The sequence below is a fragment of the Xiphophorus maculatus genome, chromosome 18, assembly GCF_002775205.1.
Source record: "Xiphophorus maculatus strain JP 163 A chromosome 18, X_maculatus-5.0-male, whole genome shotgun sequence".
Classification (NCBI taxonomy): Eukaryota; Metazoa; Chordata; class Actinopteri; order Cyprinodontiformes; family Poeciliidae; genus Xiphophorus; species Xiphophorus maculatus.
The window spans coordinates 1376925-1402578 of NC_036460.1; the positions used below are offsets into that span (position 1 = coordinate 1376925).

The 25654-nt window shown below is 44.2% G+C and overlaps 2 protein-coding genes across 2 annotated transcripts in view; both read left to right on the plus strand.

Moving 5' to 3' along the window:
* Positions 1–14652, plus strand: part of LOC102221072 (collagen alpha-1(III) chain-like) — a 31507-nt gene extending 16855 nt beyond the window's left edge. The window contains exons 29-52 of the mRNA XM_023350920.1: positions 20–114; positions 1044–1194; positions 4081–4194; positions 4280–4447; positions 4591–4680; positions 4761–4895; positions 6147–6245; positions 6346–6435; positions 6542–6678; positions 7614–7740; positions 7813–7893; positions 8633–8734; positions 8807–8854; positions 8927–9115; positions 9191–9321; positions 9405–9477; positions 10415–10486; positions 11057–11182; positions 11256–11354; positions 11513–11740; positions 11990–12161; positions 12302–12416; positions 12555–12730; positions 13618–14652. Coding sequence (XP_023206688.1) covers positions 20–114; positions 1044–1194; positions 4081–4194; positions 4280–4447; positions 4591–4680; positions 4761–4895; positions 6147–6245; positions 6346–6435; positions 6542–6678; positions 7614–7740; positions 7813–7893; positions 8633–8734; positions 8807–8854; positions 8927–9115; positions 9191–9321; positions 9405–9477; positions 10415–10486; positions 11057–11182; positions 11256–11354; positions 11513–11740; positions 11990–12161; positions 12302–12416; positions 12555–12730; positions 13618–13702 — 2903 coding nt within the window. The 3' untranslated portion in view covers positions 13703–14652. The remainder of the gene's footprint in view (positions 1–19; positions 115–1043; positions 1195–4080; positions 4195–4279; positions 4448–4590; positions 4681–4760; positions 4896–6146; positions 6246–6345; positions 6436–6541; positions 6679–7613; positions 7741–7812; positions 7894–8632; positions 8735–8806; positions 8855–8926; positions 9116–9190; positions 9322–9404; positions 9478–10414; positions 10487–11056; positions 11183–11255; positions 11355–11512; positions 11741–11989; positions 12162–12301; positions 12417–12554; positions 12731–13617) is intronic.
* A 7504-nt stretch (positions 14653–22156) lies between these two features.
* Positions 22157–23936, plus strand: LOC102235072 (somatostatin-2-like). The gene is made up of 4 exons (XM_005808239.2): positions 22157–22352; positions 22428–22612; positions 23528–23737; positions 23816–23936. The coding sequence occupies exons 1-3, from the start codon at positions 22172–22174 to the stop codon at positions 23723–23725; spliced, it is 564 nt and encodes a 187-aa protein (XP_005808296.2). The 5' UTR covers positions 22157–22171; the 3' UTR covers positions 23726–23737; positions 23816–23936.
* Positions 23937–25654: the final 1718 nt, after the last annotated feature.

Here is a 25654-nt window from a genome sequence, read left to right on the forward strand (position 1 = left end):
AACGTCCTTCTGCCATCAGGAGTCAAGGGGTCCAGAGGAGAGCCAGGGTTCCCCTGTTATGGCATGAAGGGGCGAGTGGGGCCGCCCGGCCCCCCGGGGCCCGTCGGCCTAAAGGTAGAGGAAGACCCGAACGCCCAGAACCAACAGTTTGAGTCCATTTCCATTTTCTCTGGAATAACAGACAAAATGGAGCCAAACAGCAGAACAAGATGACTGAACTGTTCACTAACTGACTGAACTGTTCACTACTGACTGAACTGTTCACTAACTGACTGAACTGTTCACTAACTGACTGAACTGTTCACTAACTGACTGAACTGTTCACTAACTGACTGAACTGTTCACTAACTGACTGAACTGTTCAATAACTGACTGAACTGTTCACTAACTGACTGAACTGTTCACTACTGACTGAACTGTTCACTAACTGACTGAACTGTTCACTACTGACTGAACTGTTCACTAACTGACTGAACTGTTCACTAACTGACTGAACTGTTCACTAACTGACTGAACTGTTCACTAACTGACTGAACTGTTCAATAACTGACTGAACTGTTCACTAACTGACTGAACTGTTCACTACTGACTGAACTGTTCACTAACTGACTGAACTGTTCACTACTGACTGAACTGTTCACTAACTGACTGAACTGTTCACTAACTGACTGAACTGTTCAATAACTGACTGAACTGTTCAATAACTGACTGAACTGTTCACTAACTGACTGAACTGTTCACTAACGACTGAACTGTTCACTAACTGACTGAACTGTTCACTACTGACTGAACTGTTCACTAACTGACTGAACTGTTCACTACTGACTGAACTGTTCACTAACTGACTGAACTGTTCACTAACTGACTGAACTGTTTTCATAAACGGAACAACTTCATCTAATTAGCGACGTATTGAACTAATTAAAGCTGCTGGAAGTAATTCTGCCTCAGAACAAACAAGAATCTGTGATTTTATTTGAAATGTGAACATTTTGAAGTGATTCTGGTTATTTTGACTCGTTTCCTGCTCTGTGTGGTGAAAGGGGAACAGAGGTTTTGGGCTGCCGGGTGAGGCGGGTAAACCAGGCCCTCGGGGGCAGGATGCCTGTGAAGGACCTCCGGGCGATCCGGGACCGCCGGGACTGCCGGGAGTTCAGGGACCTGCAGGACAAGATGGCTGCCAGGGGCCCAAAGGTAGCAGGACGCTCAGCCTTCAGCCATCAAACTGACCATCATCAGCAGAAATGACCAAAGTTCAGCTTTTATTCAGGTCCCACTTAGGAACTCTACCTCCTCACTTTCTCAATAAATGTTTAAATTAGCCTAAAAAAATAAAATGTATAATTGCATACTGCAGTATATTTATCAGTTTTCTGTTATTTTATAAATGAATCAGTAGCAAGCAGCTGACTAATTTATTTCTGTTTTAAAGAAAAGCAGAAATGAAGTGGATAGTTTGAAAGGTCAGCTTCTATGTACACAGTCAGAACAAACTAAGGTTAACTAAAACTTACTAAATAACCAAAAGTGAAATTCATAAAACTTTTTTTTACTGAACTAAATAAAAACTGATTACTGGGGAAAAACAGTAGCTAACTGGAACTATATCCTGAAATACTAGACATAATATCCTTTCAAACTGTGGCTTTGACTTTTTTCCCTCTGACAAACAGTTTACGGCTCAGCTGGTTGTTCAACAATAACTGAATCATTATTTGGTTTCTTCTGTCGAGTATTTATTACCCACCTGATGCATTTGCACTATAAGGCTCATAGAATAGCCACTACTGTAGAGGCTGCGGTTACGTTATGCATCCATTAGATCAGGGGTGTCAAACTCAATTTCACCAAGGGCCACTTCAGCATATTGGCCACCCTCAAAGGGCCACATTGAGGGTATAAATCAGGAATGCCCAAGTGCAGCAACTTTTAGATGCGTCCCTGCTAAAACAAACCCCAGACAAAAAGTTGACTTCCCTCATTAGCAGCAACTCAGTTCTGTAGAGGCCTATGAATGAGTCAATGATCCAGGTGTGTTAGAGAAAGAACGCATCTAAAGTTGCAGAGTGATGGATCTGGAAAACTAGACTTGGGCAACCTTAGCATAAATGTATGAAAATACAATGTTAAAAATAAATTAAACAACACCTCATATTGTTAAATGACTGATTTTATGTATTCAAGTTTTAAATATTACATTTGCATGGATGTAAAATTACTGCTCAGTTTAAAAATTACAATATTTTTAAACTGCTCAGCTAAACTTTGCTCTTTAGCTTGTTAGCTTGTCGATGTTTCAGTTTTATTCGCTGGGAAAATTAATCTTTGTCTGCGTTAAAGATAAGCAGACAAATAATAAAAAACAAGTTTTGATATTAACTCTCAACTTCATTCACAAAACTTTTTCGCTATTTATTACACAACGAACATGTATTTCACATAAGAACAAAACAATGAGGTGATGCTTCCTGTCCTTGAACACAAAGCTGATCCTCTTCACCCTGTCACCAACTCACACATCCTCATTGTGTTGTGTTCTGTAAATAAACACAAAACAAAACACAAGCAAAATCAATAAACTATATGCATATTCCAGTATACTAAGTTTTGGTTTTACATTCATTCTATTTAAATTTAGTTTTTCGTGCTTACCAATGTTTTCCGCTGGACAGTTCGTCCATGTCTGGTTTTAGTTGTTGTGCTGAGGAAATCCTCAAAACGGCGGGTAGGTTTTCGTCAGTAATGCGCGATCTGGTCTTGGTCTTGTTTAAATTCCTTATTGAAAACATCTGTTCGCACAGATAGGTGCTTACAAACATGGACAAAACACGAGCTGCATGGAGTCGAAGCTGTGGCATCAAATCAGGGGCAGTAGACGGTAAAAGTCCAAGATTGAAACGTCTCGGGACTTCGCTCTTTAGCTTGTTAGCTTGTCGATGCTTCAGTTTTATTCGCTGGGAAAATTAATAATCAGCTTGAGGTGGCTCTGCTGCACTCTAGTGGCGAGAAGCCGTAATGTTGGCTGGTAACAATCGGAAGGCATTATGGGAGATGTAGTTTGTAGTCAATTCGTGCTCAAAACCTATTCAATCAATGGGGCTGTAAAACGGTGGTGGGGGGGAGAGGGCCACATAAAATGACGTAGCGGGCCACATGTGGCCCGCGGGCCTTGAGTTTGACACATGTGCATTAGATGGAGCTGCGCTAAAGGGAATGTCAACAAAACAGTCAGAGAGGTCAGTCAAACTTTATTCATAGATTACAAACCAGCGTTCTGAAACTCCGTATAAACAGCTGTTTTATTATTTTCCTGAGGTAAAGTCAGTGACGTGGTATTTTGGTGAAAGTTTATCTTTTAACAACAGCAAGGTGTAACATATAGTGGAGGGGAACTTTTCCTCGATTCAATAAACATGTAAAAAACAGTCTGATACTGTTACTGTAAATCAAATCACAATATATATCCACTTCCACTATAACCATTGATTGGTTCATGTTAAATTCTCTGCTGCTGCTCTGTTCTCATGTTCTACTGCATCACTGATCGCCTTGAGCTTAAACTGCGTCGTCAGCTCGTCTCTTAATAGGAGCCATTTTGGGGACTTTACACAAAACCCAGCCTGCACCACGCGCTTCTTCTTCTACGAGGGAAATAAAGTCGGCGGCTGCTTACCGTAGTTGCGAGACCAGTTGTGGCTCAATATTGGTCCATATATAAGGCGCACCGGATTATAAGGCGCAGTGGGTTATAAGGCGCAGTGGGTTATAAGACGCACTGTCGGCTTTTGAGAAAATTGAAGGTTTTTAGGTGCAACTTATAGTGCGGAAAATACGGTAAACATAATCACAATACTTTCACCTTTTTGAATTCTGCGCCTAAAAATTAACCAAAGTATGAAAAACCTAAAACTGTCAAACTAAACTAAAGTCTATTTAACTAATAATAACTAACAAGCACCCTCTGAAAACTCACTAAAACTATTAAAACCCCGAACAAGTTCTGGTTCTGGTTGTAGAATCAGAACCAGCCGTTCTGCTGCCGGATGAAGGAAAACCGAACTGGTCTGAAATCTCCTTCAGGTAACCGAGGCGTTGATGGGGAACCTGGTTCCACGGGTCCACCTGGGCCCTGTGTCCCCGGATGTCCAGGGCCTCCAGGACTGCGAGGTCCAGCGGGTCCAATTGGACCCACAGGTAAATAAGATCAGATGAAAGTGTAGCTGTTAGCTGGATTCTGTCTCTTTAAGATCACAGCGTGTTCACACTGCACCGTCTGCAGGAACGAAGGGGCCGCCGGGTCTGAAGGGAGATCCTGGGACCCACTGCCCCAGAGTCCCCGGGCTCAGAGGGCCACCGGCGCCACCGGGACCCGATGGAGTTCCAGGGCTGGCCGGGGAAGTGGGACCCAAAGGCTGGAGAGGGAATCCCGGAGAGCCTGGAGGCCCAGGTGAGACGCCAGTCACATCGTTGGCTGTAGCGTCGACATTTGGACTTTAGTTGAGGATTTCTTGTGTTCTCTGGGTTTTTGGTGTCAATAGTCTTTATTGAAAGACAAAGGAAAGGAGCCTTGTCTGGATGTTTGTGTTTTAGGGCCGAGAGGAGACATGGGTGTTCCAGGGCCGATGGGGTGTCCTGGAAACCACGGACCGCCTGGGACCTGCGGGGAACCGGGACCAAAAGGTTTTATTTGAGTGGCTGAATCAGGTTTGATCTTGTAACTGTTTCTCTCTGAAGCCTCTCTGCCATCATTTGTCTCTTAGGTCAGAAGGGTGGAGATGGTTCAAGAGGTTCTCAGGGACCTCCAGGAGAGCCAGGGGACAAAGGGGGAACTGGACCAAAAGGGTTCCCAACAGTCATTAGGACAACAGGGAATCCCGGAGACTCTGGATTTCCAGGTGTTGTATTGTCTTGCATTGTGGCCACGCCATTTTGGTAGGCAAGAGCAGCACAAAGCATAGATGAACCATGGCTTCCAGACCTACAAAAAGAAAGTAAATTCACTCTCTTGATCAATGTGCCAGTGAAATGTAAATCAACAAAATGGCTGCTGTCGGGAGCTACAGACTCCTTCAGATCACAGTGGCTGAACAAGCCAAGAAGAGACATTTATCGGAACAACCGAGGAAACTCTCAGCTTCTGCACAAACGCAGCACAAGGTTCTTGTGATGTGAGACGGTCAGGAAGACTGTTTGATACAGTTCATGCTGCTTCTACTCTACCTGGACCATCTGACGTCAAACTCACATCAACCTCTGCAAAAACTGTTAGCTTGGTGAAGACCGACAAGAAAAGAGGAATAATCGACTTTTTGAGAAAATACAGTTCATGTGTGTTTGAGCCGCTGTGCTCTGTTTACTCCCTCTATAGGCTCTAAGGAGTATTGCATCCCAATACCAGATCCACACTCTGAAGTCCTTCTAAGGGTCAGAAAGCCTGAGGCTTCATCTGGGCACTCGGCTGCCTTTCTCTAGCGCTCACTGGACAAGAGGCAACGTTCACCAGCGACAATGAAACATCAGCAACAATGAAACATCAGCAACAATGAAACATCAGCAACAATGAAACATCAGCAACAATGAAACATCAGCAACAATGAAACATCAGCAACAATGGCAACGTGCCACCAGACTCAGATGAGTGAGTCAATAATCAACCAACCAGCTGGACCAGCAGCAGCGTTCTGGACCAGCAGCAGCGTTCTGGACCAGCAGCAGCGTTCTGGACCGTTGGGTTGTCAATCAGACCTGTGAAGACGCTGCTGCAGGAATCAAAGCCACTAAAGAGAAACTAAAGCCTGGATGAGTTTCTCTGATCTGAGACTTTAGTCTCTGGTCCTGGAGATGTTCTGCAGCTGCTGGAAGGCCCACTGTGGAACCGGCCTTATGTGGTTCTGAAGGTTCAGGTCAGAGGTCAGAGGTCAGCCTGATCTCTGGTTTCTACCTGGAATAACTGAAGCTGTGCACTGACTCTAGATCTATAATTCTAGATGGTTCCTCAGAGATAATAACTGGTTTTTGTTAAACTAAAGGACTCAGGATGTGTTTGGCTGATTAGAACAGATACGTTAATGTTAGCAGCTCATAAACTTCCCTGAAATTTGTTTCTGGAGTCTTAATTCTCTGTTTGCTTCCTGATTCTTGATCAGGACCCAGAGGTTTCACTGGGGAAAAGGGACAAGGAGGCCCCCCAGGGAACCGAGGGCCAAAGGGCCTGGATGGAAAATCTGGAGAGACTGGGCCGCCAGGTAAACGTTTGGCTGCACTGTGCAGACTGAGCGAAGCAGTGGAGGTTGTTTCCGTGGTTCTATTGAAGGTAATGAAATGTTTCATGTCTCTGGCTGTCAGGATGTCCTGGAGATCCAGGTAGAGATGGAGAGAGAGGTCCTTGTGGTTTCACTGGACCCCCAGGGGACAAGGGATGCACTGGTAGACCAGGTAAACGTTTACACCGCCAAAGATCCGACAGCATGAAATAAGTCAGAAATGAAAATGAACTCCTGGATAACTGTGTCAGTTTCAGCTCCTCCGATGTTTTCTTCAGGTGATCCAGGTGAAAAAGGTGCAACGGGAACCAATGGGCTCCCTGGTTCAGATGGAGGGTCAGGGAAACCCGGGGATAAGGGACGTAAAGGAGAAGCAGGTTTTGGATGGGGAGCTAAAGGCTGTAAAGGAATGAAGGTACAGCACAGAAAAACACCCACTGTGTCCCGTACATGACATTTGATCAGGTTCTGGTGGATTAGACCCAAAGCCAACACGACCCGCCGACCGGACCAGCAAGTAGTTCTGTTTCTGTCCGTCTGTCCATCGCCTGGTACCTTCAGCGGTTTACCGCAAACAACCAAACGCACGCTGACTTCTAACGTCCGTCCCAACAAACGTCCCTCTGTCCGTCCCAACAAACGTCCCTCTGTCCGTCCCAACAAACGTCCCTCTGTCCGTCCCCCCAAACGTCCCTCTGTCCGTCCCAACAAACGTCCCTCTGTCCGTCCCACCAAACGTCCCTCTGTCCGTCCCACCAAACGTCCCTCTGTCCGTCCCAACAAACGTCCCTCTGTCCGTCCCTCTGTCCGTCCCACCAACCGTCCCTCTGTCCGTCCCACCAAACTATATTTAATAAACTAAAATCAGTTGTTCTACAAAAATGTCAGACTAATCCGCCACTGTGACGATAAGTAACACCAAACAAAACTGAAACGTCTCGTTGGATTTATTCTTCGTAGAAACAGATTCTGAAATAAATCCTGTTTCATAACACAAGAATTTTTCTCAAATTTTTTTTTTTAATTATCTGGTGAAAGTTAAAACAACAACGTTTTGGGGCCAAAGTGATTCACATTCTTGGTCTTTTAGAACAAAAGAGAAGGAAAGGTTTGACCGGGTCTCTCTAGTCGGATCTGTTTACAGAACCAAGCCTTTTGGTTCTTACATGGACGGAGAACTCAGGCAGAACCTTTAGAGGGAATAGTCAAAGTAACGTTCTCCTGCGTTGATGCTGGATGATTTCTAGTTCTAGAACCAAAGTCCAGGTTCTGTGAAGGGCTTCAGTTTAATGCCTAATAAAGTATATTCATTCATTCATTCATTCATTCCTATTCTTATTTTTCCCACAGGGGATTCCTGGACATCCAGGACCTTCAGGTCCAAAAGGACCAGGAGGACCAGCTGGAGACGTTGGCCCTCTGGGGCCCTGCGGTCCTTGTGGATTTGTGGGATCCAAAGGGCCGCCTGGATCCAAAGGTCTGATTGGTCGCATCATCGATTCTCCTCTCAGTTTGAGATCTGGACTGAAAACGTTTCTTTTGTCTGCAGGTTCTCCTGGTAGAACCGGTGAGAAAGGTTGGGACGGCCCGCCTGGGAACTGTGGCCCTCCAGGGCCTCCTGGAAATCCAGGTACGCCAGAGTCGCTTCACCAGCAGCTTTAAACTCACTGGCTGCGTTTCCATTAAATAAGAAACGATTAAAATCTCACATGAATGTTTGTTTATGTGACAAATCATTAAAACGCCTCCATCACTCGACCACTTCCTGTTGTCTTCTTCGTCGTTTCCAGCAGTAGCAACATCCGGCTGTCGGTCATGTGACTTCTGAGATAAAAACAAATGTTTTCATTGCAGTTTTATGAAATATTCATTTCAATATGGCTGAAAAACAACTTTATGAAAATCCATTGAAGCTGCAGTTTGTAACTTTTTAAAAATTTACATATTTATTGAAACTGTGAGCAGACAGTCTGTGAAAAATCCTCTGCATTCTCCAAGTTCTAATTAGAAAACAACCAAACAGTACAAGGATTATTAATCCTTGTTCTGCTAAGCTGCAGCTAGCATAGCCTGTTGTGAATGTTCAGGCTAGGCAGATAAACGGTTTTCCTTTAACGGTGAGTTTAGCAGCACGTACATCAAATTGATTGTTAGCGCTAAGCCCTGCCTCCTGACTCTGATTGGTTGTTTTTGGTGCAGTAGCAACTCAAACTTTTCACACGTTATCTAACAAACTGTAACAACATGGAGACTTTTTTCAGAAGTTACATTCTGAAGCTTTAACCAGATTTATTTTTATAATTCCATTTTGAACGGTTCCATGGTGAATGAAGCGCAGCTTTAAGCCTCTGTCTGACCTTCGTCTCCAGGATGCTGGGGGTCTCCTGGAGCTCCTGGTCCACTGGGACCCAAAGGAAACCAGGGCCGGGACGGGATCCCCGGGCCTGACGGAGAGAAAGGAGATATGGGCTGTAAGGGTGAATAGACGTACGAACCAAAACGTTGCCCCGCGAACCTTCACTGATCTACTTCTTTATCTGCAGCATGTGTACCTGGACCGAAGGGGCCGACAGGACGAAGAGGTCCCCCTGGTAAGGCTTTGGTTTAATTCTGGTTGTGGTGGGTTCAGAAGGAAGCTGTAACTCTGCCACCTCCTCCTCCAGGATGCGTGGGGGACAGGGGCCCGCTGGGATGCTGTGGGCCTCCTGGACCCCCTGGACCTGCAGGAGACCCGGGTTACAAAGGCGCTAAGGGACCCCCAGGGCCTCCTGGATGTGCTGGGAAGAAAGGGGGAGAATGCATTGATGGGACAAAGGGATATAAAGGATTTCCTGGACCTAAAGGACCGAAAGGTGGAGAGCTTAGTCTGTTTGACAGCTGGATTCGTCTCTGGATTAAATAAAACTATAAAATCTGTCACTGTGTAGGCCCTAAGGGTCCGTCCGGTCCACCTGGTCCACCAGGTCCTGGTTACAAAGGCCATAAAGGCGTTAAAGGAGAACCGGGTCCCCCAGGACCACCGGGACCAATCGGTGACCTCGGTCCTTGTGGACCTCCTGTGAGTCCCACCCAGAGGTCAAGTTAAGAGAAAAACAAACTGAAACTTGAATGAAGTGTCATATTTACTTGTTTTGCCTTCAGGGTCCTTGGGGGCCGCCTGGATATCCTGGAGAAAAAGGCTACAGAGGACCAGTTGGAGCAAAGGGTCCAATCGGTAAGAACCGCAAACCGATGGGGAGCAGCCTGATCGTTTTCAGCTGAACAGTTTGTCTTCCTGTTTGTTTATGATTCAACAAATTCACAGCTGATCTCACCTGAATCCACTTTAGAGAACAAAAAGATCTGATTCCATAAATATGTCAGATCAACACAAATAAGATTCCCATGAAGGTTCTTGGGTTCCAGTTTGATCAGTTATGATATAAAGCAGCATGTCAACATGGTATTTAGCGGAAGCTAATGCTAAAGCTATCAACATGGTATTTAGTGGAAGCTAATGCTAAAGGTACCAATATGGTATTTATCGTTGGTCCGATAAATACCAACATGGTATTTAGTGGAAGCTAATGCTAAAGCTATCAACATAGTATTTAGCGGAAGCTAATGCTAAAGGTACCAACAAGGTATTTAGCAGAAGCTAATGCTAAAGCTACCAATATGGCATTTGTCGTACGCTAATGCTAAAGCTACCAACATGGTATTTAGTGGAAGCTGATGATAAACTATCATTGTATTTAGCCAAAGCTAACATAAATCACTAAACTGAATCACATTGATAGCCAACATGTCAGTAGCATGCTACATCGTAGCATCTTGCTCTCAGTTTTGTTACAGAACCGTTTTTATTTGACCTTCAGGAAGAAATTCTTAAGAACTGACTTTTCATTTGTGGTTTCAGTTCATAGTTGTTGCGTTTTGCTAACTGTGCTGCTGATTCTGGCCTAACTTGGTCGGGAAGCAGACAGGACTGTAGAACGACAGCAATGCATTCTGGGTAGAGAATCTTTGGGTGAAATGTGGCTTCAAAACTAAATTAGGTCAAACTAATTTCATGATCTGATCTGTGAGCCGTGACTCGTTGCTGTTTGGTCAAAGTTAAATAGGATCTACATTCTTACTGACCTCAGAGCGCCCCCTGGTGTGTGTTTCAGGTATGGAAGGGGAGAAAGGACCGCCAGGTAACCCCGGTCCAGGAGGACCAGCAGGACGAATCGGGAACCCGGGTAAAAGGAAGCCGGCAGACCTGAGACAGGCCAGCTGTTGGATCGGCTCTAATTAACCCAATACTGCCCTAATTCTGCCCAATCCTGCCCCAATACTGCCCCAATCCTGCACTAATCTTGCCCCAATTCTGTCGTAATCCTGCCCCAATCCTGCACTAATCTTGCCCCAATCCTACACTAATCTTGGCCCAATCCTGCCCTACTCCTGCACTAATCTTGCCCCAATCCTGCCCTAGTCCTGTACTAATCTTGCCCCAATTCTGTCGTAATTCTGCCCTAATCCTGCCCCAATCCTACACTAATCCTGCCCCAATCCTGCCCTACTCCTGCACTAATCTTGCCCCAATCCTGTACTAATCTTGCCCCAATCCTAAACTAATCTTGCCCCAATCCTGCCCCAATACTGCCCTAATCTTGCCCCAATACTGCCCCAATTCTGCCCCAATCCTGTACTAATCTTGCCCCAATCCTGCCCCAATACTGCCCCAATTCTGCCCTAATCCTGCACTAATCCTGCCCCAATACTGCCCTAATCCTGCCCTAACGTTGTCCTCCTGCTGCCTCCCGCAGGACCAAGTGGGAAGGACTCATATTTTCCTGTGCAGCTGGTATCAGGAGACCCAGGTGAAGAAGGAACTCTAGGCCAAGTGGGAGGAGTCGGATCGCCGGGTTTCCCTGGATTGAGGGGAGCTTTTGGTCAGTCATGTTGCCATGGTTACTGCTGAAACACCTGAAGCTCTTTCCTGATGTGACGTTTTCCCGGTTCCAGGTTCAAAAGGCTCATCTGGAGCACCGGGCTGGACAGGAACACCTGGGCGTGACGGACTGAGAGGAGAGGATGGAGAGACAGGACGAATCGGCCAGAAAGGTATGAAAACATCCGACTCGTCCTAAAATCACCATGGCAACAAGTTAAACGTCAACAGAGTCGATCTGTTGCCTTTAGTTTCTGACCCTGTCCGTCTTGAGGCTCAGAGTTTCTGCATGTTGAGTTCAGATGAAGTCCAACCATCTGCTTGGTTCCAGGTGCGAACGGAGAGCGTGGCAGAGTGGGAGCCAAGGGTCCTCCAGGTGAGCCAGGTGAACCAGGTGAGCCAGGCGCCGGCCCGCCACCCAGGAGGAACGGCTTCCTGTTTAGCAGACACAGCCAGGACAGCGCCGCCCCTGCCTGCCCGGCCCAGTCCACGCTCATATTCAGAGGATACTCGCTGCTCTTCATCAACGGCTACAGCCGCGCTCACGGACAGGACCTGGGTAGGTCTGCAGAGGTCACAGAGGTCACAGCCTACCTCAGAAATATAGATCAGAACCCTCCATGTCCAACCGTAGCGTTCTGCAACACAGGGCTAGAGCCACACTAGGAAAAACTAAAATACAAAACTATGAGAATAAAGTGACAACAGAACAACTTTATTCTATTAATATCCCAGTTTTGTTCTGATGGAGGTTTTTCCTGATGGTTTGTTTTTGGCCGTATCGCCGCGCCACACCGCGTTCCTGCAGGAACGGTCGGCAGCTGCCTGCAGCGTTTCAGCACCGCTCCCTTCCTGATCTGTGAGACTGGAGAGGAATGTCGATACGCTGAGAGGAACGACTTTTCCTACTGGCTGTCCAACATCAGGAGCTCGACAAACCAGACCGACCCAGAGGCGGCGCTGGAGTCCAAGATCAGCAAGTAGCGTCAGAACTAAGAGGAAAACCTCCTGATTTCAGATCTGAACATCAGAAAACAATATTTTTAGCTTCATGAAGAAGAAAACAGCAGACTGAGGATGAAGGTGTTCCACCTGGTTCAGGTTTGTTTCTGGGTTTCAGGTGTTCGGTGTGCGAGTCTGAAGCCAATGTGATCGCCATCCACAGCCAGACCAGCGCCGTCCCCCCCTGCCCTGTGGACTGGCAGTCGCTCTGGACCGGATTCTCCTTTGTGATGGTCAGTGGGACGTTTCCTTTAGAGCTGCCCGAGTCTAGAACTGCAACGTTTAGATTCATCTCTGCCTGAAATCACCTGAATCACCTGAATCTGAGTTCCCCTGTTCAAGCGCGTTGCGTTCGCCTCTTCTGTGTTCAGGAGACGGGTGTAGGCGCCGAGGGCTCGGGTCAGCCTCTGGTTTCTCCCGGATCCTGCCTGGAAAACTTCCAAGGAATGCCGTTCATGGAGTGCAGCGGCAGCTCAGGAACCTGCAAGTACGACAACAGCCTGTACAGCTACTGGCTGGCTGCTCTGGACCCTGACAACATGTTCAGGTAAACCTCCATCCACCTGCTGACAACATGCTAACCGTTACACGACTCCCTGTTGGCGCTCAGACTCAGAGGTTTAACACAACATCATCAGCGTGACGCGTAATCCACATCCAAGAATAAATCGCTGTTAATAATCTGACAGATTTTGGTTTCCTCTCCCATCAAATGATCCGTTTATGATAAAAAATCAAAGGTTGTGAAGCAAATCCTTCAGCTGATGATGAATGAAGGTGTAAAGCTATCCTTCCTGGATTTACTTTAACATAAGGATGAAGTAGAAAGTCATTCATCTAACACTGACATTTCATAAGTAAGTTAGTAAAACTTTATTTTTAAGATATAAAATCACAAAACATTTCACAAAAAGTCAACAGTGTATAAAAAACCAAGATAAGTTAATAAAAATCAGGTTTTATAACTTACCAGAGGTTCTGTGACACAATGATGAAGATTTCTCCAAGTCAATAAAATATTCTTACGTTGCTCTGTAAAAGAATCCTGAGGTGACCGGCATCAACGTTGGAGTCGTGTCCAAAACTTGGCAGCAGCATTTTGAACAGTTAGTAGAAAAATTGTTTTCCACTAACTGAAAAACAATTAATAAAATACTTTAAAATCAAATTAAAGCCAAACTATATGTGCATCTGTATTACTGAAATAAATAACCCGAGATAAAATTAGGAGTAAATAATATTAATAATCCATAAAAACGGGTGAGCAGCTTCGGTCGGACCCAAACGACCAGGAGAGACTCAGAAACTCCAGAACTGAGCCGAGTTTAAATGAAAACGTTCAGATAAACCGTCAGCAGTTTCCCTGATGGCCAGCAGGTGGCAGCATTCTCTGTGGAACCAGCAGCTGAGGTCTGATTCTGTTTGGATCTGCAGGAGGCCCAGCAGCTGGATCCTTCCAGGGAACAACCCAGACAACATCAGCCGCTGCAGAGTCTGCATGAAGATCATGCAGATGTGACCTTTGACCTCTGTCCTCTGACCTCTGTGGGTCAGAGGACAGGTCGGTCCAACAGCACATCTGTCCCCCAGGACTCCTGTCCTCTGAGACAGTCAGACATGAGCAGAACCGGAACCGGTTATGGTGCCGCTGCGGTGCCGTTTGGTTCTGAGCAGGAAGACGTTGCGTTGCCAGGTTGGTGAAGAGCCCCAACCGGTTCACAAACTCCTGTTGCGTTTGTTTCATGTTTCTTATCAGCAACTTTTAATGTGTGACCTAATCTGAGAAAACTTCAGGGTGAGAGTTTAGTTTATGAAGAGGCAGCATCGGCCAATCAGAGGTCAGCCTGAAGTTAACAGCATCGGCCAATCAGAGGCCGGCCTGACTCTGGTCTCTGCCAGCCTAAAGTCACAAATTGGTTGAAGATTTTGGGACTTCCTGGGTCTCTGATAGAAAATCCAGGTCCAGGCCCAGAGCATCATGCTGCCACCACCATGTCTGACTGTTTTCTGTGAGTTTTACTGCTGTTTTGGTGTATTTGTGGAAACTTTTCCAGACTAAAGCTACGTTCACAAACAGGTTTAGATTTTTTTTTAGCTGAAATCTGATTTTTTTTCCTGTTGTCGTTCATTTTACTAATTAAATGCGATCAGATTTCTGGTTGAACGGTCTCCAACCCAAAAGAGTACCGTAGCCGCTACCCAGCAGCTCTCTGTGTTCGGCACTAAACATGTATGGATGGTTCTTAAAGAGGCAGTATCATATAAAATCTACATTTTTGTTATCTTTGTCATGTTATAATTTTATTCCATCATGAAAAACAAACCTGCAGTGTTGCTTTGAATCTTTCATGATTGAGAAATCTCTATGGCAACCATTCAGCTGCAGAACACCTGGATGGACCGAGCTCCGCCTCCGAGACACAGCTCCTCCCCCACTCAGCTCCTCCAGACCAGCTAGCAGCAATTAGCAAACATCTGGTGGAACTGCAGAGCTGCTATGTTAAAAACGTTAAAGGGTTAATAGAGGAGCCATTTTGGGACGACTTCCTGGAGGCGGAGCTTCAGATAGAGCTGGAGCTTCTTAAAGAGACAAAGACCCAATTTCAAAATCAGGACATAAAATTTCTTATAAGTCATATTTGATCTCTAGAGAATTTTTGAAGGAAAGCAGCTGTTATATGAAGCAGTGAGTTCACTGATTCAGAATGCTTTCATTTCCAGGCATTGTTTATGTCCAGATTCACCGTCTGGCTTCTTCTGCTGCTGAATTATGATGCGTCTCGTGGCAGCGATGGAAAAGTCAGATAAAATGTGACACAACTTTTGAAAATTATTAGAGACGATTGAATTCCACATAGATTGGATTTTAGTGGGGCGAAAAGACGGAAAGTCTGATATGATTGCAGTCCTTGCTGTGTGAACGCAGCTTTAATGAACAGAACTTTAATGAACAGAACTTTAATGAACGCAGCTTTAATGAACGCGGCGCCTTGTTAGGGTTTTCTGCCTGCTTCATGTTGTCATTTAGGTTCTATTCAGGTTAAGACTTTAAAATGGTGAAATGTTGTATTCAACAGTTCAGTGCTGTTTCTCTGATGTAACTAAACAACAAACTGTGGCTGACATCATGCTCACATCTGATTGGCTGAGAGGACAGGAAGTCTGGAAACTGAGGTCTGCAGTTGGACGATATGAAATGTGCTGTGGGATTCATTACATTTTTGTTGTTATTGTTATTATTATTATTGCCACTGTCACATATTCACTCACAGTGGCTGTTAAAACTGTAGATAAATCTGTAAATGTATTTGAATCATGTTGTGTTTGAATATGTTGTTGTTGTTTAATCATTTAAGCAGAAATGGACCCAAAGCATAGAGAACATTTATGGACTCAACATGAACACGTAGAAAACCTGGAGCTCTGTTTTCTCCTGTGACCTTTTTGTAAAACTAATTTGTTGTTTCTGAGGTTTTAAATCCAACAGATGTTAGATCTTTAAAGATGGCTGACCTCAGCGTGACGCTCTCATTCGGTCCAGAATGGTTCATAGGTCTGATTATCTATGGAGGAATTTTACTGCCATAAGTTGACATCACACATTTTCAGTCTGAAAGCAGAATTTCATCTCTTTGTTCTCAAAACTTGTAATGCTTGCACTCAAACTTCCCTTTCAAATATTTTCTGTTCTCTCAAATCTTTGTGCTCACACTCAAAACTTGTCTCCATACGGATTAACTCTCCACTTGTAAACCTTGCTGCTCACTTGTGAATTCTTTTCTGCTCTCTCTCAAAACAAAGAAATACTGTTGCCTAGCAACTGGGCGGTGGGAGCCGCCTCGGGGTGCGTTTGTTTTCTTCTAGTGGCTGTGCTCCATCTATGATAGGATCAATCCATCTAGGTCAGGGGTCCCCAAACTTTCTCCTGTGAGGGCCACATAACTTGTCCCTTCTCTGATGGGGGGCCGGGGTCAGTTTGTAACAGAAAAAGTGTGACGATTGTAAGAGTGCTAAACATAAAAATGTATTGTTTTTCAGAAAGCACAATCAAATAACCTTTTCTGGATTCTTCAGAGAACAAAAGTCAGGAAATAACACTATTTATGAAATAAATAATAACCAAATAACACTGGGTTCTCCACATAAAAAAAGGGTTAGGGTCAATAATATGCATGTATAAAATAGTTACTAACTAGTAGTTAAGAATAAATAAAGTTCATTACTAAGGAACATTTTATTGCAAAAGTCCAACTTATCAAATAAAAATGCACATATATGAAAATACTCTGGTATTGTTCAGGGGGCCGGACCAAATGTGGAGGGGGCCGCATCTGGCCCGCGGGCCGTAGTTTGGGGACCACTGATCTAGGTAGATATTACTAGAAAACCCATCAAACTGATAAAAATTACGGAGCCCTTCAGGGGGCATGGGAAAAAATCTTTCTTTTGCGTTTCCTCTCAATAATCTACTGATCAGTTCATGAGGCATGATTGAATCCTGCAAGCCTTTCTTACGCTGGCCGCCGTACTTTCAGCCTTAATACAAGGTTATGTGAGGTTTTTCCATCTATGTTAAAATCTCTTTGTGGGGGCGTGCCGTGGTGGCGTAGCGGTTAGCGCGACCCGTATTTGGAGGCCTTGAGTCCTCGATGCGGCCGTCACGGGTTCGACTCCTGGACCCGACGACATTTGCCGCATGTCTTCCCTCCTCTCCTTCCCCGTTTCCTGTCAGTCTGCTGTCATTTAAGGGACACTAGAGCCACAAAATACCCTGGAGGGGTAAAAAAAAAGAAAATCTCTTTGTGAAATATGACATTTTATATCTTTCTTTAGGATAAAAAGGCAACACAAACCTGTGATATAAACAGAAACTTTTCATAAGTAGGAAAGAAATAAAAATACATCCAAACTATTTTTACTGTTTCTGAGTTATTATCGCGGGTAATAAAACATCTGACAGTTTTGATTGTGTCTCTGTTGTGTTCTAGTCTAAATGGTTTAAAGGGCTTTCAGCTCCATCTCAGCCTCAACAGACATAAACATGCAGGAAAAAATAAATCGATTTTCAATCAGTTTTTGTCCAATTTAGGATGTATTTTTATTTCTTTCCTACTTATGGAAAGTTTCTGTTTATATCACAGGTTTGTTTTTCCTTTTTATCCTAAAGATATAAAACTTCAGATATTTCACAACGAGATTTTAACGTTCATGGAAAAACCTCACATAACCTTAAATTAAGGCAGAAAGTACAGCAGCTACATTAAGAAAGACTTTCAGGATTCAATTATGTCTCATGAACGGATCAGTACAGCATCGCGAGGGAAAGCAAAAGAAACCAAAATCCCCATCTTCTGAAAAAATGCTGCGACTTTTTAAAGTGTGAAAGCTAAACCCCGCCCCCTGCAGAAACTCGGCCCAGGGAGGCGATGGGCAGAGCGATGGGGCGTGGCATCACCACTTTGTCGCTATGTTTATCAATTTTTGGCTAATAATAAATTTAGAGTCTTATTCTGTGTTGTAGACTTTTGTGGCTCTGCAGCCCGTCTGTACTGAGCAGCTAAAGCTAATAGCAGCTATTAGCTTCTGCTGCTTCCTCAGCACTGCAGCCCGTCTGTACTGAACAGCTAAAGCTAATAGCAGCTATTAGCTTCTGCTGCTTCCTCAGCACTGCAGCCCGTCTGAGGCAAACATTCAACACCAAACCTTCACCAACAGTCAGCAGAGCAGACTCATTTGTGACCACATTGTAAATAAATCACACATATGTAAAGCTCAGTAACGCTACCCATCAACGCTCGCCAGTTGCCACGGCAACCATTGCTACTTCAAATTCTGACAGAAAATATTTGAAACAGAGCAGTTTAGAGAGCAGATTAAATTCTGCTTGCAAACTGAAAATGTGTGTTGTTGACTTATGGCAGTAAAATTGCCCCATAATTATCTGATGGATCTGCTGGACTTTCAGAGTTTTCTACGTTTTTCTCCTCTTGTTTCATCGTGTTTCCGTACTTCAGGTTTCTGTCTGTTGGTTCAGTGTAAATGTGTTTCTCTTGTTTCTCTTTGTTTTATTAAAATTGCTCCTTCAATCGTCTTCTATGATGTTCACCTGGTCTACTTTTTTTACACCTGAGAAATTATATCCATGCGTAAAATTCAGTTTAATATATAAATTAGTTTTATCTGCTCCACCTCCAGCTGCTGTGGTTCTGAGTCAAACCAACCTGTTCCCCTCCTGGCCTGTGGGGGCGCTGCACCAAGAACCACTGAAGGAAACGACACAAAAACCTCTGAAGACACTGAGAGCAACTTCCTTCTTCACCAGATGGAAACAAGATGGAGGCGTCAGATTTTAGTGTTGGAGGATTTCTCTTTAGTCTTTGGCTGAAGACCAGGAGCCATTTCTACTGCTAGCGCTAAGCTAGCACGTTAGCTTTGGTTGTATTTACCCAGAATGCTCTGTGCTGTAGTCCACTTCCTGCTTTTGGAGCGGTCTCTGGTCCGCTTGGCGTTCACTTTCAAACCAACCAGAGTTCACTTCAACCAAACCCAGACAGAGGTTTGGAGGACCAGAGGTCAGAGGTCGATTAGCGTTCAAAACTGGACCGGACTTTATGGGCAAACAGACTGCAGTTCACGTAAAGAGAGTAAACAGGGCTGGTGGAAATGGATCTTCAGTGTAAGAAGTTTTTTTAAAAAAACAACCAGCAGAGCACGGAGGTTTTGGCTTGCAGCATTCAGTCCTCCTGACCAGCAGGGGGCGACAGTGGAGAGGAAAAACTCCCTGTTAAGAGGAAGAAACCTGCAGCAGAACCAGAACCAGGGTGAACGGCCATTAGCCTCAACCAGCCGGAGGTTTAATAATAATAACACCTTTATTTTGTAGGCGCCTTTTGACACTCAAGGTCACCTTAAATTGTTTAACACAAAAAACACAAAATTTAAATACATGATAAAAAGTAAAGTACAAAATGACTAAAAGACCTTAAAAAATGAGCGGCAGCGTCCACTGTCACCGGAAGCAATGAAGTATGAATGAATGAATGGATGAATGGATGAATGGATGAATGGTTTGAGAAAACAGACAAAAAGAAACCGAAGTGGTATAAAATGCTGCATGGCCGTTCAGACTGTGATTTGAAAACTACCGGATCGGACTTGGTTCCACATCTGGAAGTGGAACCGATCAGATGTTTTTGGGGTGAAAACATTGGAATCGGATTTCTCTGCCCGCTCGTCTCATTGAATGTTTCTGCTGCGTTTGGATCAGCTGAACGTTTCAACCCTGAAGGAATAAATCGTGGCCCGGATGTTTCTGGTTTTTAACATTCTGACAGGAAACCTGGATGTTCCTCCTGCAGGTCGTTCCTCAGCTTCATCTTCTGAAACTTTCTGCTTTCGTCTGAATGTCAGCGTTTCGTTCTGCTTCTCTTTACAGCAAATTAAACTTAATGTTTTATTATTTGAATAATCTTCATGTTGGAGTGACTCAGGGTCTGAAACATTTGTACGCATCACAGCGAGGAGCGGTGATGTCATCGCTCTCCCACCAAGCCCCCATGTCAGGGTGTGTGTGTGTGTGGGGGGGGGGCGTGTGTGTTGATGCCAGCGGGTCCCTAGTGACGGCAGCTCGCTGCTAATGTGTCGCCACGGCAACCACCTGCTGTTAATGTGCTGTTTATTAGCAGAGATGATGAAGACGCTGGAGATGGAAATGTTTGACGACTTTATGATCTCTGGCAGGAATCTGTTCAGTCATCGATCAATAAACAATAAAATCTGTTTTATTTTCAAACAAAAACTGTTTTTTAAAATCAGACTCAATAAGGAGAAGTTTTAGATCACAGATCCGTTTCATATGAAACCTACAGAAAAGTTTAGCTTAGCAAGTTGTCAGCAGTAATAAATCTAAAAATCATTTTCATTTGGAATAGCTGCAGTTGAGCTGAGTTCATTTTCTGAATCGTTGCAGAATCAGCAAAACTAGTTTGAATTGAAAGTCTGGCAGATTTGCTGGTCCAGTTGCAGACCACGCATATGCTGGACATGAACCATTTAGACTTTAACCAACATCAAGCGGTCATCATCTGTCAGAAATGACCTGACTGGGCGTATTTTGAACCACATGATGTGATCTATGAAGAGCTGGTAACTGCTCACAAGGTTTTCACAAGGAAATTCTGAAAAGTGTGGCATGCATCAGCAGGAAGCCTATCTGAGTCGGAACGCTGCAGGTTTGTTGAACATCTCCAATCTTTGTAAAACGGCTCAACCTCAGACTGGATGGATGGTTTTCAGGTTTTACCACAGAGTTTGGCTGGATTAAGACCCGGACTTTGACTAGTCCATTCTAACCCATGAATCTGCTTTGATCTAAATCATCCGTTGTTTTCCTGTCAATTCAGACCAGCTTCCCTGATCCTGCTGGATAAACTTATTCCCACAGCATGATGGTGCCACTACTTTTATTTTCACAGAGGGGAGGGCGATGCTAACTGTTAGCCGAACACAGAAAACCTGCATGATGAGCTGCGAGCAGGACTGAAGGCTTTAACTCCATAATCTGCTGGTTTCTCAAGAACAATCTGGTGGATTTCCTCTGGCAAGTTCATTCCAATTTTGTTGCATAAAAATAAACAGTTTCTTTGCAACAGTTTCATAATTTTACATTTGATGGACAACATCTGGTGAGGGACGTTTCTCCTGCCAACGTCTTAAAGGTGAGGTTCTTAAAGGTGAGGTTCTTAAAGGTGAGGCTCTTAAAGGTGAGGTTCTTAAAGGTGAGGCTCTTAAAGGTGAGGCTCTTAAAGGTGAGGTTCTTAAGGGACAACAGGGAAAAATGGAGCTTCATTTTTATAGTCATACGTTTAATGTTCTTATTCATTTATAAATGTCAGTTTCAAATATAATATTTAGTTTTAAAACAAAACTTTAAGCCGTAGCTTAAATATTTAGCTCTGTATTAAGTTTAGTTCCAAACTAAATATTTTTATTTTTTCTCCAAAGAGCTTTTGCGGCTCTAGTGGCTCGTATTTTTGCGACAGTAGGCAGACAGGAAGGAGGGTGAGGAGAGAAGACATACGGCAAAGGTCGTCGGGACCGGGAGTCGAACCCGCGACGTCCGCGTCGAGGACTGAGGCCTCCAAACGTGGAGCGTGCTAACCCCCCGCGCCACCACAGCACGCCGCCAAACTAAATATTTAATTAGCTCTCGGCTTGATACATTTTATGTTGCTAACTAAATATTTAGCTTGATAACTAAATGTTTATTTTAGAATGACATATTTAGTTTAACACAATATTTTGCTTGATAAACTTTAGGCTTCAGACTAAATGTTTTGCTCTGAGCTAGCTAAATACTTAGCTAGCTAAATATTCAACTAGCTAAATATTTAACTGACTGACTTAGTTTTAAACTAACATTTTAACAATTATAGACGAATGAATGAATGAATGAATGAATGAATGAATGAATGAATGAATGAATGAATGAATGAATGAATGAATGACATAGTGTGAATATGAAAAGTGATTTGCTGGTGACGGCAGCTTTCCATTCCAGATCCCAGGTCCAGTTGGATCCTGAATCTGACCTTCGTCTCGCCGCTTCACTCAGACTCTGAATCTCATTCATTGAACCTTTTATTCCATGTAAAGTCGGTTGTGTTTTGAAGTGTGTATCTGATGTAAATCTCGTTGTTTGTCATGTTGGTGCTGCGGTGAGTCCTGATCCGGCGGCGCTGCAGCAGGAAGTGTGGGATTCCCTGATGTCACTTCCAGCAGCAGGTTTTGTCGCCTGGAAGCCTGTGAAGTGTTTTCGTGGCCGTGGAGTGGGCGGCTCTGCGCCGTGTTTAATGGAGATATCAGTGAATGCTAATGAAGTCTGCTAATCCTCTGAACGCTCCGTTAATCCCCCCCACATTCTGCCGTTGTGTTTGAGCGCTGATAGCTTTCTGCTTTTATTGTCTCCATTTGAAGAGGATGAGGACTAATGGACTTCTGTTTAACTTTAACTCGGCGTTCCTTCATCGCCCTGCAGCTGCCAATCAGCCGCACCGAGTCATGTGACCCTCTGGGGGGGAGCAGGCCTCATAAGAGCAGCAGCAGCAGAACCAGCAGCTCAGAACCAGAGCCAGCACCAGGACCAGCAGGAGAAACCCGACCAGAACCCAGTAGGACCTCCTCCTCCTCTTCCTCTTCCTCAGCTCTTCCTCTCTCACCTCCTTCTTCTTCTCCTGTTTCTGCAGGTATGCATCACGCTCGCTATCCCGCCATCTTGGTCCTCGCCGCGCTGGCCGCGCTCAGTCTGGGCGTTTCGTCTCAGGCCGACAGAGACCAGGACCCCTACCAGAACCAGAACCTGGACCTGGACCTGGAGCTGCGTCACCACCGGCTGCTGCAGCGAGCCCGCAGCGCCGGACTGCTCTCGCAGGTAAAACCGACCTCTGGCTTCACCTTTGACCTCAGGATGAGAACCAGCTCGGTTTTTATAAAACTGGGGACGTTTTCCTGGATGGGAACCAGTTCCAGTTACTGGTTCCAGTTCCAGTTCCAGTTCCTTACTGGTTTCAGCTGCTTCTTTCCCACCAATCAGATTAAAGAAACCAGTGGAGCTTCTGATTGGCTGGTTGTGTTTGAACTGAGCTCCGTCAGAAATCTGCATCTCTAAATATTCAAATCCAGATTAAAATTAGCTTTAAAGGACCGAGAACCGAACCCTGAGGAACTCCAGATTCCATCAAACTATTTAAATTACTGCTATGTTCAAAACCAATTCGGTTGGTCCAATACTGACTGCCTGTGAATTTAGATTCATTTTCATAAGCTATATGATGCTTACTGATGAAAATGAATATTTCAGATTTATTCAGAGGATGAATAAATGAATAAATTTGCCTCTGAATCTTAAATCACCTGCAGCAGTTTGATGGAACAGATTAAAATGTTTCAACTGAGATGCAAAACATCTGATTTATGGCTGATTTCAATGTGTAGCTAAATATAAACATTTATAATAAAAGACAAAAATATTTCAAAGCAGTTCATGTAAAAATAGTTTTAAAAAAATAAAATGTTTCCAACCCGTCCCTGATGAATGTTCTGGTGTCTGAAAGGTTTTACTGCATTTTGATGCTTTAAATGTTTCCGTTTGTAACAGTTGAGTTTATTTTTTCATGTTTGAAACTTGGATAAAAATGTTTTCTTACTTTGTTTGAACGTAAAGTTCTGGTCCAGCCAGTTGGTCAGAACCAGACGTCAAATATTCCGCAAATTATTTCGGACCGGTTCGACCTGGGCAGTCGGTCTGCAGCTGACCATGTGGTTCTGGTTCTGTCCGGTTCTGCAGGACTGGTCCAAGCGGGCTGTGGAGGACCTGCTGGCCCAGATGTCGAGGTCAGAGGTCGAGGCCCAGCAGGACGGTCCGGAGGCGGCTTCCAGAGGAACCGGCTCCAGACTGAACCTGGAGCGGTCCGTCGAAACCACGGCCCGCGAACGCAAAGCCGGCTGCAAGAACTTCTACTGGAAGGGCCTGACTTCCTGTTGAAGCAGGAAGCAGGTAACTGACTTCCTGTTGAAGCCACGCTAACGTCCTGTGAGCCATGTTTCTAACTGGTTCCTGTTCCTGTGTTCCCAGCTGAGGCCACGCCCCCTGGAACCAAATGACCAATCACCTGCAGGGGTGGCTGAACCGACCAATCAGCAGTCTTGCCTGAGTAATTATTGTAATTGTCCAATAAAGAACGAAGTCAATCACTTTGGTGGCTCCGCCTCCTTTAATCGGAACCCAAAACCAGGTCAGGGGTCAAAGGGGCATCAGGTTTTCCAGCCACAGAATCATTTTCTGGAATTATGAGGGAACTCTGCTGACTCCAGTTACTATCGAAATGCTTTATGTATCAAATATGACGTAAAGAAATTTAACGTTGTAACTTACGTTTTTGAAATTGGGTCTCTGTCTCTTTAAAAGCTCATGTGCTTTCTGAAGCTCCGCCTCCAGGAATTCATGTCAATATGGCTCCTCTATTAACCCTTTAATGGTTTTACCAGCGTCACTCTGAGCAGCAGCTGCTATAATGAGCTCAGCTAATTGCTAATTGCTGCTGGCTAGTCTGAAGGAGCTGAGTGGGGGAGGAGCTGCGCCTTCAAGGCGGGGCTAGGTCCAGCCAGCTGAATGGTTGCCATGGAGATTAAAGGATTTCTCAACAACAACATTATAACATGATGTAAAGCTTAAAAAAAAGTTGATTCTACGTGATACTGGCCCTTTAAGCCAGAAATGCTGCTGCAGCACTGGGAGCACTGGGAGTGTTTGTGTGGAAACAGCAGCAGGTTTTCTGTTTGAACAGAAAGAGGGTCGAGTTTCATGAACCTGTAATGGAGAACAGAGAGAGAACAAACACTGAGTTCAAACGACTGGAGATCTGCAAACACTCAGGGCGCTAAGTGGGGTTTAGCTAACAGGGAGGGGGGTGTTAGCACTGGGGGTTTGTGGATTCAGGCGGCTCTCATTATGGAAGCATCTGAGTGTCATCAGCTGCTTTGTTTGCCAAAGTGATGGCGACTCTGGACAGGTCACTGGCTAATCTAACGGCTCCGTATGTTCATGTCCTCCCCCCCAGAGAACAAGCAGAAAAACCCCAGGAATATGAACACATTCAGCTTGACTAGCTAACAACGCCTCCACTGGCTAACTGAGCTACAAAAGTAAGAATGTATTTATTAAACTAGGCTACATCTCATGCTAATAGCAGAAGGTAGCTGCAGTAGCTCTGCAGCGCTAATAACAAACATCAGTTCCACAAACTATAAAACGCTACACCAACAAGGTAGCTAGCTGAAGCTAATGCTAAAGCTTCAACATTAACATGCTAACTATCATATTCACACCTTCAAACATCTGCAACAAAAAACTAATTTTATTGGTTTTATTGTCTTTTGTCCTTTTCATATTTTAAATGTTTGTAAAGCAGTTTGTCACAGCTGTTGTTGTTTTAAAGTGTTTTATAAATAAAATAGTAGTAATTTCTTGATTTTCTCATCTTCGCTTATTTATGACTCTAAAATCTTTAAGCATTTAATGTTGACATTATAATTTACAGGTTCCATAACAATGTTCACATCTTCTTCAAATCAAACTTTATTCAACTGAAAGTTTACAAAACATCCAAATAAATAAGCAGTTTTACAAGCTAAGTGCACCAAAGGTTTTCAAAGTTAGCAGAAGCGCTAAAAATTAGCTCTGCTAATTCTTAGCACTTCAGAATTTATCAGGAGAATGTATTTAGGTGATCGTAAATATACTAAACATTTTCAGTTAGGAAAGGTGCTAAGCTAATATTAGCAGAGCTAATTTTTAGCTTAGAGCTTCAGAATTTATACCAACAAATTTATTTAGGGGAAGCTAAGTGTGCTAAATGTTTTCAAAGTCAGCAAAAGCACTAAATAAAAAAAATTAGCTCAACTATTAGCTTAT